The following is a 17,670-nucleotide window of genomic DNA, read 5'->3' as shown; positions in this document are numbered from 1 at the left end:
TTTTTTCAGAGAGAGGGAGTGCTGGGCTAGAATGACATCTATCTTCTCCCTTAAAGGTGATTAATCTTGGGGAAGTGATTTTTTAGGGTCCAATTGTTATTCTGATTGTTTTCCCTTAACAAGAAAAGACTGTCCCAAGTTATTTATCCAAAACTGAATTACCTTCCCACCAGATGCCAGTTCCATGATGAATATGCACAACAAAGAACAAATAAACCTATTTATTAAAATCAAGAGAAAGACAAAAAAACAGAGAAAGTGTACATAGGAGACTGTGTATCAAATGTTACAGAGTGAATGATCTGTCTCACTGAAAGCAAATTAACTCAGCACAACCAAGATAGGGAGAGGGAGTCTTAGATCTCTCCCAAAGGGCATAGAAATATGATCAAGGCATCAGATCTTCTACATGCTGGTTTCCTCTCAGTCTCTTTCTCCCTTCCAGTGTCTGAAGAAAGTTTGAAACAACTTGATTTTTCTCTCCAAAGTAAAATCCAAAAAAACCAGGATTTTTCTTCTTTCTAGTTCTCCCTTCACACTCCTCCCTTCACACAGGCATGGTGTGTTGAGTAATTGATATCCACCAATGAGGAGTCTTGTTAAAATGGTCCTCTGGCCACAGATTATATTTATATTAGAAAGTTGTGTGGCATATCACCTTTCTTCTCTATATGCAATGAGACCTATAATTTGTTTACAATTTTTTAAACAAATTACCCAAATGTTAACTGGAACAGTACAGAATGAAAGAAGAATCTCTAGGAAAAAGAAAAATATGTATAGGAAAAAGTTCTGACATAGTTTTCTATTCATTTCAATCTGGGACACAAAGAAATTATGAATAGTTGTAAGGAGATACGTTAAATGTGTACTATGAGTACTATATCACAATAATATTAACAATAAAAAGAGGTGAGAGGAAAACCTAGAATTAATGGAATAAAAGGAGACGTATGTCCTCGCTAGTAGGAGGATGACATGGATGTCTCTTTTCTCAGGCAATGTTCTGGGAGAGAGAAGAGAACTGTGAATATGTTGGACTTGCTGGTGGTGTCTGTGCAGGAGAAACACTAAGTAAACACTGGCCCAGATCATGAATCACATACATATTACATCAGGAAAGAAAAGACAATTGTAAAAAGTACAACTTTCAAAGAGGCAGGAGTTACAATTAAACAATATCGCAGATGCCCCATCCTTGTATCATTAGTGATGTACCTTGAACTATGCATAGTCCCAAGCAAAGTGAAATTTATCAGCATGTAGAAGTACCAGCAGAGGAAGCACACAGTGAAAACACAGTTTTGGGCTTGAATTTTGAGTTCTGCTCCTCCGGAGTTACTGAGACTGATGGTGGTGACCTGAAAACCACTGAAGAGCAGGTGATGCTGAGGAAAACACTTTGGGCCACATTATGAAGATGAATAATAAGTTTACACACAATGGGATCCAAGAAATTTCTGATGCCCAAACAGACAATGGTCAGAGTGACTCAGTTGGAGAGAAACACTTCTGAGTTGGTGAATGATAAAACATTATAGAAGATCCTCCATATTACAGTGTAAGCCCAGCTCTCCCTTCCCCCCTTGCAGACCTTTGGACTTTCCTGCTTGGAGACTGATAGGCCCTAAACAAAGACCAGGGTACACTCCTGAGGCCCTGAACAAATACCAGGATAAATTCCTGGCACATTTGTCTCCCTCTTGGAGACTGATAGGCCCTGAACAAAAGACAGGTTATCCCTGAGACTGCCTTCTAGGAACCTAGCCAGTTCTTGGGAACAAGCGGGGTGGGGGGAGGGTGGCTCCCCTCCCTGGAGGGAAAAACTTTCTTTCTTCAGGGTCCTATAAAAATCACCACATGGGTGAATCACATTGGAACCTGACCCACAGAGGATGCTTTGCCTGGGATTACATCCAGAAAACCACCAAGGAGGCTGTAAAGAGAGGGGTTCCCCAGCTTCGGAGAAACCTTGGGTGTAGGTGCTGAATGTGAAGCATATGTTGTATGTTATGTGTGTCTTCTGTTATTGTCGCTGCCGTTTGTAGAAAAGAGAGGGATTCTCCAGCTTGGAGAAACCTTGGGCGGCAGTGTTCCTCTGAACAGGTGTTGCCTCTGTGTGTCTGTATCTCTGTCTTTGTCACTGCATTAACTGTGTAGTAGGAATTGTTAAACAATGTGGTCGTGGGTTTAATAGAGTATTTCCCCTGTCTTTCAATAAAAACTTTATTCTGTTGGGAGTGTGTCTTATTGCCAGTGCGAATCCAAATCCAAACCTAACCTAGCTTAATCGAAGAGTTGGCAAAAGCTAAATGGACAAAAATGCACTATATGCTGTGCCCAATGAATAAAGTGAAGTTGTATGTGCCCAGAGGGAAGAAATTTCCCAGAATCCTAACTCCCATTTGAATAAGGAAGATAATGCCCAAAACCAGGTCATTAAACTTCATTTTATCCAATTGTTGAAAAGAGCTGTGGTCAGTGCTTGGAAATCTTGGGAGAAAATGAAAGATTTGTTAAATTTCTAAAGGGTGTTACTGAAGAGAATGGGGTTCCATTTTGGAAACATTGGGATAAGCTGATTGTTGGGAAGAATTCTGATATAATTGACCTGGGTCGGGGGTGGGGGGAAGTAACCATTCCAACTAGTTTGTATTTTCTATATTATCCCTTGATAGCCAGGGTGTGAAAATTAGCAAACTATTCAGAAATAACATAGTGTAACAACAATACTAGCAGCTGCTGTGGGGTGAAGAAACAACAACACCAGCATGCAGGAAGGCTGCCAGCACAGATTCTTTGATCTGCTTTTCTAAGGAAAGCTGCTTTAAGGGGTTTACAATCTCACTTTAATCAAATATACAAACATACATTATATAAACAGAGCAAATAACACAAACCAGTCTATCTATAGCAATACATAGATACCAGAGAGAGAAGCACCAATATCTGGGTTTTCTTCAAACCTGGGCGGGGCTCCAGTGGCTACCCAGATTCTCCACACCAATACTCTTCTAGTGAATGAGAACCCCAAACAAAATGCTAACTTCTGAGTTTATATATCTTGTTCAGGGTCAAAGGATGTCATAAACATGCAACTCAAACCCATGTAAAATAAGCCTTCCTTTGAGGTAAGCAGGTCATCAAAGACACTTGATTTAATCAAAGAAACAAAGGCCAGACTCCTCAAAGGCACTTGATTACATAAGTGCTCCAAAAGAGAAAACAGTAAAAATTTCCACCCTGCTTAACCTAACATATAGATAGGTCACCAGAAGTCCATCTTGCAAGCCAGACCCTTTTTGTCTTTGGTCCTGGATGCTAGAAGAATGAGTTCACAAGTTCAATTTCAGAAGGCTAAGTGGGTAGGAATGTTTTCAAAATGTGTCATTAAAATGATAAATAAAAATGATATAATTTAAAATGACAGCTTAAGATGAGAAATTACCACAGAGTATCATGATGCTCTGGACAGCATAATCAACTTTTCTCATCCTCAGCTGTCTTTCCTATTAAATAGAATAACAGTCATTACTTTACAGGGTGTTCGTGGGAATCAAATGAGGTAATATGACAAGATGTTTGCTAGCTTTAAGACACTATAAACTATATTTATCATTAATGTTACTGAGTATTGCTATCTTTATTTATTTGTTGGTTTTTTTTTGGAAGGGCAATTGGGGTTAAGTGACTTGCCTAAGGTCACACAGCTAGTACATGAGTCAAGTGTCTGAGGTCAGATTTGAACTCAGATCCTCCTGACTTCAGGGCTGGTACTCTACTCACTGTGCCACCTAGCTGCCCTATTGCTATCTTTATTAATAACAATCTAGCAACTTAAGCTTAGAAAGATGATGAAATTTAACTGCTAGGATGTGAGGGGAAAGATATTTTATTACATTTTTGTTTCAATAAAGATTATGAGAGATCTTTTAAACCTTAATTTGAAAATATAGGAATCACAAAATTCATTTAGGGAAATAAAATATCTTAAATAACAGGAAGGTTCTTATTTTTCCACAAAATATTAACACTTAATTCATTTTAATTAATCTCAAAGCAACCAACAAGTAATGTTGTATAATTTAGTAATTTAGTAATGTTCTATAAATTTTGTTATATTAGGACAAAAGAACATCAGTTCTTAAAAAAGGACATATATGAGGAATCAGGTAATTAATAAAGAAACATTTGTTAAATGCAAATTATATAGCAGGGAAAGTCCAAGGTGCTCGGGATGCAAGTTATAAAACATTTACCATGTTCTGGGGCATAAACACCTCATAATCCAGTGCAGAAAGGCAGAAATAGTCAATACATCCTTTTCAGGTCATGACGCAATAAAAATGATTTGTAATAAAGGACCATGGAAAGACAGAATGAGAATTAATTGGAATCTAAATAATCTAATCATAAAGAATGAGTGGGTCAAAGGACAAATAATAGAACCAATCGATAACTTCATTCAAGAGATTGACAATAATTAGAAAACATACCAAAAGTTATGGGATACAGCAAAGGCAGTTGTTATGGGAAGTTTTATATCTCTAAATGCTTACATGAATAAAATAAATGAAGATAAACGAATTGGGCATGCTAGTGAAAAAGCTAGAAAAAGAACAAATTGAAAAATCCCCAATTAAATACCAAATTGGAAATACTGAAAACCCAAGGAGATATTAACAAAATTGAAATCGAGAAAACTATTGAGCTAATAAATAAAACTAAGAGTTGGTTTTATGAAAAAAAAAACAATAAACTTGATAACTCTTTGGCCAATTTGATTAAAAAAGAAAGAAGTAAATGAAATTACCAGTATAAAAAATGAAAAGGGTGAATTCACCTCCAATGAAGAGGAAATTAAAACAATAATTAGGAATTATTTTGCCCCATTGTATGTCCATAAATTCAATAATGTTAGAGAAATGGATGAAAATTTACAAAAAATATAAATGGCCAGATTAACACAACAGGAAGCAAAACACCTAAATAACCCCATCTCAGAAAAAGAAATTGAGCAAGCCATCAACGAACCCCCTGGGAAAAAATCTCCGGGGCCAGATGGTTTTACATTTGAATTCTATCAAACACTTAAAGAACAATTAATTCCCATACGTTATAGATGATGTGGGAAGATAGGTGAAGAAGGGTTCCTACCAAATTCTTTTTGTGACACAAATATGGTGCTAATACCTAAACCAGGAAGAGTAAAAACGGAGAAAGAAAATTATAGACCAATTTCCCTAACGAATATTGATGCATCACTTTTTGGAGATGATATGATGATTTACTTAGAGAATCTTAGAGAATCAAGTAAAAAATACTTGAAATAATAAATAACTTTAGCAAAATTGCAGGATATAAAATAAACTCACTCAAGTCCTCACCATTCCTATATATTACTCACATTTATTATGTTTGGGCAGGATGCTGGCAGGAGGTATGGTTAAAGGTAGTGTGGCATAGGAGATGTTGCTGTCTCCTATGCCACAGAGCATTCCAACCTTTGAGGACTTGGGAGTCACAGAAGATTAGCACAAAAGGACTGATTGTTGGGAACCATGCAGCTAGGAGATCTGAAGCAGCCACGACCCAAGGCTGATACTCGTCAATTTTAAACAGGTAAAATGACAAGGCAGAATTAATGGAATAAAAAGAGACATATGTGCTCACTAGCAGGAGGATAGCCTGGGTGGCTCTTTTCTCAGGGAAAGTTTTGGAAGAGAGATGAGGACTGTGAATATGTTTGACGTGCTGATGGTGTCTGTGTAGGAGAAGCACTAAGTAGGCACTGGACCATATCATGAAAATGACACACATAACATCAGGAATAGAATAGACAATTGCAAAAAGTATGGCATTAAAAGAGGAAGGAGCTAAAACTGAACAGTATCCCAGATGCCATATCTTTGTGTTATTTGTTATGTACCTTGAGTTATGCATAGACCCAAGCAAAATGAAATTTATCAGCAGGTAAAAGCACCAGCAGAAGAAGCAGGAAGGGACAATACACTTTGGGGCTTGGATTTTGAGGTCTGTCCACCTGGAATTACTGGGACTGATGGTGATGAGCTGAAAACCACTCAAAAGGCAGGTGATGCTGAGGGAAACACTCCGGGCCATACTATGAAGATAAAGAATAAGTTTACACACAACATGATTCAAGAAATTTTTGATGCCTAAACAGACAATCATCTGAGGGATCCCCTTGAAGAGAAGCACTTTTGAGTTGGCCAAGGCTAAGTGGGCAAAAATGCACTCTATGGGCCTCAGCCTGTGACCAATGAGTAAAGTGTAACCATATTGGCCCAAGAGGAAGAAATTCCCAAGAATCCCAACTCCCATCTGAATAAAGAAGAGAATGCCCAACACTAGGTCACTAAACATAATTTTCTCCAAGACTTGGGAAGAACTGTGGTCAGTGATGACAAATCCTAGGGAAAAAAGAGAGATTTGTTAATTTTCTAAAGGGTATTATTGAAGAGAATGGGTTTTCATTTGGGGAACATTGGAGAAACTTGTGTGCTGGGCTGGATTCTGATATAATTGAGGGGGAAGGGAGTGGGGTGATCTACTGAGACTGGTTTGTATTTCCTATATTTTTCCTTGTTAGCCAGAATCTGAAAGTTAGTAAAATATTAGGAGAGAACATAGTCATGATACCAGAAGTTCACTTTGGAGCCTTTTTCTCTTTGGTCATTTTGACCCAACTGCTGACCCAATTTACAAGTTCAATCCTGAAAGCCTAGGTGGGTAAGAATGTTGTCACAATTCATTATTAAAATATGGTAAATAAAATTAAAATAATAAAAATGACACCTTAACATGAGAAATTACCACAGAAAATCATGTGACCCCTGGGAAGACAATCAACTGCTCTCATTCTCAATCTCCCATCCCATTAAATGGGATAATAATAACTCCTTTACAAGGGTTTTGCTGGGATCAAATGGGATAGTCTAAGAAGCGGATTGCAAGCTTTAGGGCATTATAAAATATATTAATTCAGTATTATTATTATTATTATTACTGACTATTCCTAATTATAATTCAGCAACTTAAACTTTGAAAAATGATGAAATTTAGCAGATTGGATTCAAGGCAAAAGATATTATATCACATTGTTTGTTGCAATAAAGACCATGAAAATTTTTTTGAATCTTAAGCTGAGAATGTTTGAGGAATCGCAGAACTCCTCCAACCACTTAACCAAATAAAAAAATCTTTAAAAGCAAGAGATATTCCTTTCTGCTGCCAAAATTGTAATAGTTCATTCATTTTAATTAAATCCCAAAGCAGCACGTAATCCCAATTATTCCAATTTTGTACACAAAATGTCAATTTTGGTACATCAATATAAAGGAATATCATATTTCTATAAAAGAGAGAAATATGAAGAACCAGTAAATGAATAAATAAACATTTTTCAAATACAAATTACTTTCCATGTAATGTCCTAGGTGCTATAGATACAATTTAAAAAAGGGATAATTCCTCCCCTCAATTAGCTTTAGGCCTATCAAGAATACAAGAACATGTGAAAGTGATATAAATGAGAATTATAACACTATATACTTTGTCTACATTTTTTGAAAGACAGAAATAGAAGAGCAGAAAATATGGAAAGTAATAATAAATATAACAGTTCAAGAACAGCAGCAACAACACTTATAATTACCAAAAATAAAATGAGCTAGCATTTAAAGAGGGCCTACCATTTGTCAGTCACTGTGCTAAATGTTTTACAAATAGCACCTTAGCACTGAGCAAATGCAAAGCTTATTATGTATAATATATATAACATTTTGTTATTTTCCACATATAATTACTATAAAATTGCTTATTTTTAATTCTGGTGAAGAAGTGTTTCTGGGTTCTCCTTTTCTTTGAGAGTGGAACACATCTTCAAGGCGATTCTCCCAATCTGACCAACCTTCAAGTAGGGGCCCAGAAATTGAATTAATCTTTTGTTTGGTCATGACAACGCATAACATAGAGAAAATACAAAATGTCACTCATCACAGTCCAATAACTTCTGTTTCTATGATGACAGTAAGAGAATGAGACAGTGGGGCTAAATGCATTAAAAAATTACAAAAACTTTAGGCAATCTGTAACCATTACCTTACTTCTTGTTATTTTAAATGTGAAGTGCTAATGCAGTGGTCAGAATAAGAGTTTGGTACTGGTAGAAATGGATTGCATCAGTCTTGATATTCTTTCTACAAACTAAGCCAGGGAAAAAGAATTTGGAGCTAAATGAAAGAGTGATTCAAAGGTTCTCCATGAAATATCAATGAAGTAGGTGACAAATTGTATCCAGGGGCAGGAAACATCACGTCATGGCACATGTAATCATCATGTCACTATGCATAAAATATATTGGCAACAAGACCATGATAAAAAGTAACTGGAACTTGTACATCAGTCACGCAGGATTGTCTTATATCATAGATTTAGATGTGGAATGCACCTTTGAAGTCATTTAGTCAGTCAGTCATTCAATAAACATTTATTCCACACTCCTTATGTAGAAGACACTGCACTAAGAGCTGGGGATGCAAAGAAAGGCAAAAAAGCAGTTCTTGCTCTCAAGGAGCTCACAGTCTAACAGGGAAGATGATGTGCAAACAACTATGTACAAAATGCTATATATTGGATAAATGGGAGAAAATCAATAAAGGGAGGGCACCAGAATCAAGGGGGATTAGGAAAGTCTTTAGGTAGTTCCTGTAAATTCCTACCTAGTGGGGGGATTTTATTAGGAATTTGAGGCTTACAGTGAAGGAAGGAGACAGAAATGAGAAGAGAAGGACTTCCAGGAATGGGGGATAGATAGTGGAAATGCCCAGAGCCATGAGGTAGAATGCCTTGTTTGAGAACGAGTAAGGAGGCCAATATCACAGAATCACAGAGCACGTAAAAGGTGAGGGGGGAGGAGAGGTTGTAAGGTGCAAGAAAACTGGAAAAGTAACAAGGGGAGGTTATGCTGGACCTGGAATGACAAAGAGAGGATTTTATATTTGGTCCACGAGGTAATAGGCACCCACTGGTTTCTAGTGAATAAAAGACAGATATGATCAGCCCTTATGGTTCAGGAAGACATTTTTATGAATTGAGCAGGAGATGAACTGGAGTGTAGGAAGACTTTTGGCAGGTAGGTAAGAGGATTACTAGGAAAAAATAGAAATGAAAACATAAAGAATATCAAGGAGAGAATGGTTATCTATGGTGTCAAAATTTGCAGACATGTCCATAGGGATCTTGAAAAGTCCATTCAAAATGGTAATTAAGAGATTGTTAGTAACTTTAAAGAGAACCAATTCAGGTGAATGATAAGATTAGAAGCCAAACTACAGAGGGTTAAGAAGTGAGGAAAAAGAGAAGAGAAGGGAGCTTGTATAGACAGTCTTATCATAGAGGTGAACAAAAAGCAGGAGACAAGATAAGGAATGATCCCCAATCAAGAATGGATAGATCAAGTGAGTTTTGTTGTTGTTGTGTTGTTGATGATATGTTTGCTGAGGGTATGTTTGTGGGCACAACAAAAACCGCCAGAATATGAGGAGATCTTAAGCATAAATGAGAAAATGGGGATGATAGAGGAGATAATACACTATAGAAGACAAGATACAATGGGACTTCTTGTGCATGTAGAGATTTTTGCCTTACGAAGGAGAGAGACTATGTCTTAATGTGAGATGAATAAAGATGACATGGAAACAAAAGCATCTCAGTCCTTTGAGATGGAAAGAGGACAAGAAAAAAATTCTAGGACAATGGTCCCTTTTCCAACCAAATATGAGGCAAAATTCTCATCTGAAAGGAGGACAGGGGAGGATTAGGAGGTTTGAGGTGGGATGACAAGTGTGGAAGTACCACTGTAGAGAGTGGGATGGTAAGTCAATTAGAGAAGTATGAAAAGATTGCCTTGCTACAGTGAGGACCCAGTTGAGGCAGGAGCTAAAACTGAGTAATATTCCCCCATTTCCTTCAGTCCTTTCATTTTATAAGAATGGAAAATGAGGCTGACAAAGGTTAAGTGATATGTCTAGGAACACACAGACATAAGCAGATTTTTGAAGTGACAAACCTGAAAATTCACACTAAACTAGAAGAAAGAATTAAAATGAGAAATAAATCTGTTTTGAGAGAAAAATTAACAATCATGACCATCCTGAAGAACTTTAATAATAATTTTTATAACTCACATTTATATAGTGCTTACTATCTTCCAAGCAGTTTACAATTGTCTTTTCATTTGATCTCACAACAGCCCTGGGAGAGGGATACAATTTTTATTATTATTTTACAGATGAAGAAACAGAGGCAAATAGATTAAATGACCTGCTCAGAGTTACATAGCTAGGAAGTGTCTCTGGCAGTATTGGAACTCATGTCTTTTTGACTTCACACCCAGTATTCTTTCCACTGTGCCATCTAGCTGTCTGAGTTTAACTTAATGATGAAAAAAGTGGAAATGGATACAATGAAAATTGACCCTATTTATAACAATTATAGTACATGATTTTTTTGGTTCTGAATAAAGTGCCAAGACAAGAAGACAGAAACAGTCAGAGGGAAGGTAAAGAGGGAAGGAGAAAAACAAAAATCTCATTCTGATTGTCAGGAAAAAAAGGATTGATGGACATAATAGAATAAAGAACAGATAGGAATAGAGACTGTAAAAGCCAAAAAGACCAGAGGAGTTATGTAAGGAGAGGGGGCCTTGTTGTTGTTGCTTGTCCTTCGTTATTGAAGAGGCACATGACATCAGGGAGGTGATGCCATGACATGCAAATGAATTGTATTTATGTGAGGGAAGGCTGGGCAAGGTCACCAGCCTCACTTTCTCCTCCACAGACATATGGGTCCAGTGAGCAGATATAGGGAAAATGCCCCTTATGAGGTGCCCTGAATAAACATTTAGGGAGCTCTGAAGCCAGGGACAAGAGTAAAGTTCAAATGTCACCTATGAGGGGTGATGAGGCCAGGGAGCAGGAGTGAGAATCTCAATAACAACAAGAATATATTTAGATATAAAGGAAACATTCCAAGGCCTGTTCCATAGGCTTTTCAAGGCCCCTTTTCTGTCCCCAGGCAGAGAGGGTCTGAACAACACTTACCTGTATTGTCTACTGGAAGAGATTTTTTGCTTCAAAGCCCTAGATGTAAAACTGACAGATAACTCACCTAGTTGTTCTCTGTTTCTAGGTTGGAGGAAATGGTTGTACCAAATAGAATATGTCTCTTTACATGTGTCCGCGTATCTGAGTCTGTGACTGTGTGATGGCATGGGCAGGTCCTAGTTATAACAACTGAGTTGTCTGAGCTCATCTGCCTCCAGAGCTGTGATTATCATGTCATGGACAGGACCAGTGACATTAATCTGCCAAGGGAAAAAGGGATTTGTCTAAAAGAGTGAAATTTTGTCCCAGATGAAAATGTCTTCAAGGATTCTTACTGAATAAGAATTCTCCAACTGCAATTTCTAATGAATAATGACAATGGCCAAGGTGTCAACTAAACACAAAGAGGAGAGAAACTTTCCTGGGCTCTAAGGGACCAGAGGTGCAACTGTTAAAGAGGTTGGCACAGGCAGCAGGTGGAGAACTAACAACTTATTATGAGCACTTCTATTAGTATCCATGGCCTGGCTTGAGCTTTGGGGTTGTCTGGAAGTATTTTAGGCCTTGCATCTGCACTCTTTTTCCATCAAGTTCCCAGCCTCCCAATGCAGTCTCTGAATAGGAATTCCTACATAAAGCTAATTTTCCCAAGTATGGTAGTGGTGATTATTTTCTGCCTTTACATCTTTTTCCGATGCCATCTCTTTCCCTCCCTTACAATGATCAACAGCAAAAAAATGGAATTTGTCACCAGTAGGGTAGCTTCTGTATACCTCAATAAGTGCCCAACTTCCTCAACCTCTGATAAAGTTTTCATTTCTTGAAGACATTATAATTTAGTTAAAAAGTAATGAAGCGTGGGCCCTTTGTTACACTCTTATCTCTTCTGTAATGGGCATGTGTGTGTGTTTGTGTATGTGTACGTGTGTGTGAATTGTGTTAAGCTGTATTGCTATGTGGGTTATCTGTGTCCAGGTGAATCAAAATGTGGCTTGCAGTGAAACAAGAATATGTATTTCTACAGTCAGCTTCCTCCAACTTTCTTGGGAAGCAGGAGGTTGAGGCCAGAGGTCAGCCACTTTACTCTCTTCAGAAAGAGGGAGTACTGTACTAGAATGACCTCTGTCTTCTTCTTTTAAGATTATTAACCTTGGGGAAGTAATTTTTTAGGTTCAAATTATTATTCTGATTGTTTTCCCTTACAAAGAAAGACTGTCCCAAGTTATTTATCCAAAACTGAATTGCCTTCCCACCAGATGATGCCAGTTCCACGATGAATATACAGAACAAAGAACAAATGAACCTATTTATTCAAATCAAGAGAAAACCAAAAAACCAAAATGTATGCATAGAAGACTGTGTATGAAATGATATTGAGTGAATGATCTGTCTCATTGAAAGCAAGCTAACTTAGCATGACCAAGATAGGGAGAGGGAGTCTTAGATCTCTCCCAAAGGGCATAGAAATATGATCAAGGCATCAGATCTTCTACATGCTGGTTTCCTCTCAGTCTCTTTCTCCCTTCCAGTGTCTGAAGAAAGTTTGAAACAACTTGATTTTTCTCTCCAACGTAAAATCAAAAAACTAGGATTTTTCTTCTTTCTAGTTCTCATCAACTCCTCCCTTCATACAGCCATGGTGCACTGGGTAATTGATATCCACCAATGAGGAGAGTCTTGTTAAAATGGTCCTTTGGGCCACAGATTATACTTATATTAGAAAGTTGTGTGACATATCACCTTTCTTCTCTATAAAATGAGATCTATAATTTGTTTAGTTTTTTAAACAAATTACCCAAATGCTAACTGGAATTGTACAGAATGAAAGAGGAATCTCTAGGAAAAAGGAAAATATGTACAGGAAAAAGTTCTGACATAGTTTTATTTTAATTTCCATCTTGGACACAAAGAAATTATGAATAGTTGCAAAGAGATATGTTAAATATGTACTATGAGTACAATATCACAATAATTTAAATTATAAAAAAGAGGTGAGAGGACAACCTAGAATTAATAGAATAAAAGGAGACATATATCCTCACGATTGTCTCTTTTCTCAGGCAAAGTTCTGGGAAAGAGAAGAGAACTGCGAATATGTTGGACTTGCTGGTGTTGTCTGTGCAGGAGAAGCACTAAGTAAGCACTGTCCCAGATCATGACTCACACACACATTACATCAGGAATAGAAAAGCAATTGCAAAAAGTAAAGAATTAGAAGAGGTAAGAGTTATAATTGAACAATATCCCAGATGCCTCACCCTTGTATGTACCTTGTCATGTACCTTGAATTATGTGTAGCCCCAAGCAAAGTGAAATTTATCACCATGTAGAAGTACCAGCAGAGGAAGCACACAGTGACAATATACTTTGGGGCTTGGATTTTGAAGTCTGCCCACCTGGAGTTACTGGGACTATTGGTAATGACTTACAAGCACTCAAGAGCAGATGATGCTGAGGGAAACACTTTGGGCCACAGTATGAAGATGAATAATAAGTTTACACCCAATGGAATCCAAGAAATTTTTGATGCCCAAACAGACAGTGGTCACAGGGACTCAGTTGGAGAGAAAAACCTCTGAGCTGGCCAAGGCTAAATGGACAAAAATGCACTCTATGCCCTCAGCCTGTGCCCAATGATTAAAGTGAAGTTTTATAGGCCCAGAGGGAAGAAGTTTCCCAGAATCCCAACTCCCATCTGAATAAAGAAGATAATGCCCAACACCAGGTCATTAAACTTCATTTTATCCAATTGTTGAAAAGAGCTGCTATTAGTGCTTGCAAATCCTAGGAGAAAATGAAAGATTTGTTAAATTTCTAAAGGGTATTACTGAAGAGAATGGGGTTCCATTTTTGAAACATTGGGATAAGCTGATTGTTCGGAGGAATTCTGGGTGGGGGGCGGGAAGTAACCATTCCAACTAGGTTGTATTTCCTATATTATCCCTTGATAGGCAGGTTGTGAAATTAGCAAAAATAACATAGCTATGACACCAGACTTCCATCTTGGAAGCCAGAGCCTTTATGTCTTTTGGTCCTGGATTCTAGAAGAATGAGTTCACAAGTTCAATTTCAGAAGGCTAGGTGAGTATGATTGTTTTCAAATGCATTATTAAAATGATAAATAGAAATGATATAATTAAAATTGACAGCTTAAAATGAGAAATTACCATGGAGTATGATGTTACTCTGGATAGTATAATCAATTTTTCTCATCCTCAGTTGTCTTTCCTATTAAATAGAATAATTTATATAATAATAATAATAATCACTACTTTATAGGGCATTTGTGGGAATCAAATGAGGTAGTGTTTATCCACCCACAGCCACCACCCAGAAAGCTGCCAACAGCACAGGTTCTTTTGATCTGCTTTAATAAGGAAAGCAAGGTGAAGGGGTTGACGAGCTTACTTTAATTCAGCATACAAATATCATTCACTTAGTTCAGGGGAAGAGACCAGCATCCTGAACTTCAGAACAAAATACAAACAAATTACAAATATCAATAGACAGACCTAATACAATTCATAGTTACCAACATCTAGGTTCAGCCCAGGAGCTCAGAACAAGGACTGGCCTAGAGTCACGTGCACGCACCACCACTGCTGCGGAAATGAGCTCCAAGGAAGAGACAGCCAACCCCTGGTTTTTATATCTTTTTCAGTGTCAGGGGTGAGTCACACATGCGACTCATCCACATGACCTAGAATCATCACAAAGAGGCAGACTTAAACCCACGTGGTCTAAAAGCCTTTGCTGTCCCAGACATGTAAACTAGGCCCTCCCTGGAGTTAGCCCCACCTTGGGCCCCACCTTAGTTGCCAGTCCACACCCACATAGGTTTTACACCTAATAGGGGTTTGGGCCTGGGGCTTAGCACTTAGTAAGGCTCAATGAAATAAACTAAATTACTCAAATGGAACAAAAGCCAAACTATTCAAGGGCACTTGTTGAACTAAGTGCTAAGGAGCCTATTTTGCCTACCAACACAGGTAGTATGACAAGTTGTTTGCTAACTTTAAGACACTATAAAATACATTTATTATTATTATTATTGATTATTGCTCTCTTTATTAATAATAATCTAGCAACTTCAGGTTAGAAAGATGACAAAATTTAACTTCTAGGATGTGAGGAGAAAGGCATTTTATTACATTTTTGTTTCAATACAGATTGTGAGAGATCTTTTAAACCTTAAGTTGAAAATACAGTAATCACAAAACTCATTTAGCTAAATAAAATATCTTAAATAACAGGAAAGTTCTTATCTGCCCCCAAAATATTAATACTTAATTGATTTTAATTAATCTCAAAGCAATCAACAAGTTCCTCAATTTAGTAATGTTCTATGAATTTTGTTACATTTAGGCAAAAGAACATCATAGTTCTTTAAAAAAAGACATATGGAGAATTGAGTAATTAATAAGCAAGCATTTGATAAATGCAAATTATATAGCAGGGAATGTCCAAGGTGCTAGGGATGCAAGTTATAAAAAAAATCCTACCCTAAATTAGTTAAAAGACTTCCAAGTATATGTGAAAAGTGATGTAAATGAGAATTATAGCAATATACATACTATGTCTATTTTTAAAAAATTGGAAAGAGAAAGAAGATATGGAAAAGTAATAATAAATAAAACAGTGGAACAGCAAAAATAATAATTAACAGCAGTAATATGAGCCAGCATTTTAAAAATGCCTATCATTTTCTAGTCATTGTCACTTCACAAATATTCTCAGATAGCAGTAATTAAATATATAACACATATATATGTAACATGTTCTTATTTTTCTCCACATATTTGCTTTAAAATTGCTCATTTTCATTCTGATGTAGCAGTAACACTGGTGTCTTGTATTTTTGAGATGAACCCATGTTCTGTTTGATTTGACCACTCTGGCAAATTTTCAACTAGGTTCCCAGAAATAGAATGAAACTTTTCTTTCATCATGGCAACCCATAAAATAAAGAACATAAAAAATGTTCCTTCTTATTGTCTGATACTGTCTATTGCTATATTGAAATCAAGAAAGAGAAGGACAGTCTTAAAATTATGTGTTAAAAATTACAAAGGAGGGCGGAGCCAAGATGGTGGAGTGAAAACAGGGACGTGCCTGAACTCTCTCAAATTCTTTCAGATACCTCTTGAGAAATGAATCTGAACACTTTTGAGAGAGGTAGAATCCACAAGGAGACAAAGTGTGGCAGATTTCCAAGACAGGAGAGTCTAGAAAGAGAGAGATCTGTTGTACTAGATTGGGAAATTGTTGGGTGCAGGGAACCACCCTGGACCATATTGGAACACCATATGGGAATGGAAGTAGGCCCAGCCCACCGGCTGTGGCAGCAATCCCCTGTCCTCTTGGAACATAATGAGAGTCTGTTGGAGCTAGGTAAGACAGAAGCACAGGGCCTACAGTGCAGCAGCAGCTGCTGCTACTCCTGGAGCTATCAGCCCACAGCCTAAAGGTTTGAAACTCATCTTCTTGAACTTCTGGGAGCCATGATGACCCAGGAAACTAAGAGCTCTAGGCCGTCTCTTGAATAACCCAGAGAATACTGCCCTAGGAGAAACCATGGAATAAAGGAGCTAGAAGTGGGGGTTCAGTAATCTTTTAGCTTGGAAAGCTAAGGAGACCCCCTCTTGTGGTGATGAAGAGATACCAGTGCAGGAAGGGAGGCATCCCAGCAAACCCTACATTAGCAAACTGGCAGGAGTTTCTGAGCTTCAGGGGGTGGAGCCAGTAAGTGCCATCACAAGGACCCCAGCTATGCCTTTGGACAGCGAGGGGAATTGGCAGACAGCAGTGCAGACCTACACTGAGACCACCAATGCTATATAGTACAGCCCTAGGGAAAGAGGAGACTTCCAGCAGCCAGACCACTCCTCCTCCACACCTCACACTGTGCCGCCCCCACCCCGGGAAACTCAAAAAGACTTCACTGGGCCTTGATACTTGGCACACACCAGCCAGCTTCAGCTCAGCATCAGGTGAACTGCAGCCCTTTATACTTTCTAGGTGACAAAAGCAGAGGCCACAGCAAAGAAAGCCAGTAACCAGGCCCCTAGCTCCCAACACAAGAAGTTTGAGACAGAACCCCCTGGGCTTCAGAAGCAGATATCCACTTAAAAAGCTGGGAAGAAGGCAACTACCATGAAGAAGCAAGCTACAAAAGTAAAAAAGACCATTGAATCATTTTATGGAGACAGAGAAGATTGGAATACAAATTCAGAAGAGGACAACATTGACACTATACTACATCTGAAACCTCAAAAGAGAATATAGTCTGGGTTCCAAGCCTAAAAAGCACTCCCTGGAAGAGCTCAAAGGAGATTTTAAAAGCCAAGTTAGAGAGGTAAATGAAAAACTACAGAATGTAACAGGAGAAAATGAATCCTTGAAAGTAAAATTGGCCAAATGGAAAGACAGATGCAGAAGCTATGTGAAGAAAACAATTTATTAAAAATTAGAATTGAGCAAGTAGAAGGCAATAACCCTATGAGGCATCAAGAATCAGTCAAACAAAATCTAAAGACTGAAG

At 37.8% G+C, this 17,670-nt stretch overlaps 1 protein-coding gene and 1 pseudogene across 1 annotated transcript; both read right to left on the bottom strand.

The window, feature by feature from the left end:
- Window positions 1-885: 885 nt before the first annotated feature.
- On the bottom strand, window positions 886-2,438 carry LOC118836238 (annotated as a pseudogene).
- A 2,974-nt stretch (window positions 2,439-5,412) lies between these two features.
- Window positions 5,413-6,387, bottom strand: LOC118836237 (vomeronasal type-1 receptor 4-like). Its single transcript, XM_036743576.1, has one exon. The coding sequence runs from the start codon at window positions 6,385-6,387 to the stop codon at window positions 5,413-5,415; it is 975 nt and encodes a 324-aa protein (XP_036599471.1).
- Between the last annotated feature and the right edge of the window lie 11,283 nt (window positions 6,388-17,670).

This window comes from Trichosurus vulpecula, chromosome 2, assembly GCF_011100635.1.
Source record: "Trichosurus vulpecula isolate mTriVul1 chromosome 2, mTriVul1.pri, whole genome shotgun sequence".
NCBI lineage: Eukaryota > Metazoa > Chordata > Mammalia > Diprotodontia > Phalangeridae > Trichosurus > Trichosurus vulpecula.
The sequence above is the reverse complement of the archived record's forward strand: the minus strand, read 5'-3'. Positions and strand labels throughout refer to the sequence as shown.

What these genes read in the sequence shown, in the direction of transcription:
- LOC118836237 (XM_036743576.1), bottom strand. Translation starts at nt 6,387, where the DNA reads ATGTTTAGTGACCTAGTGTTGGGCATTCTCTTCTTTATTCAGATGGGA.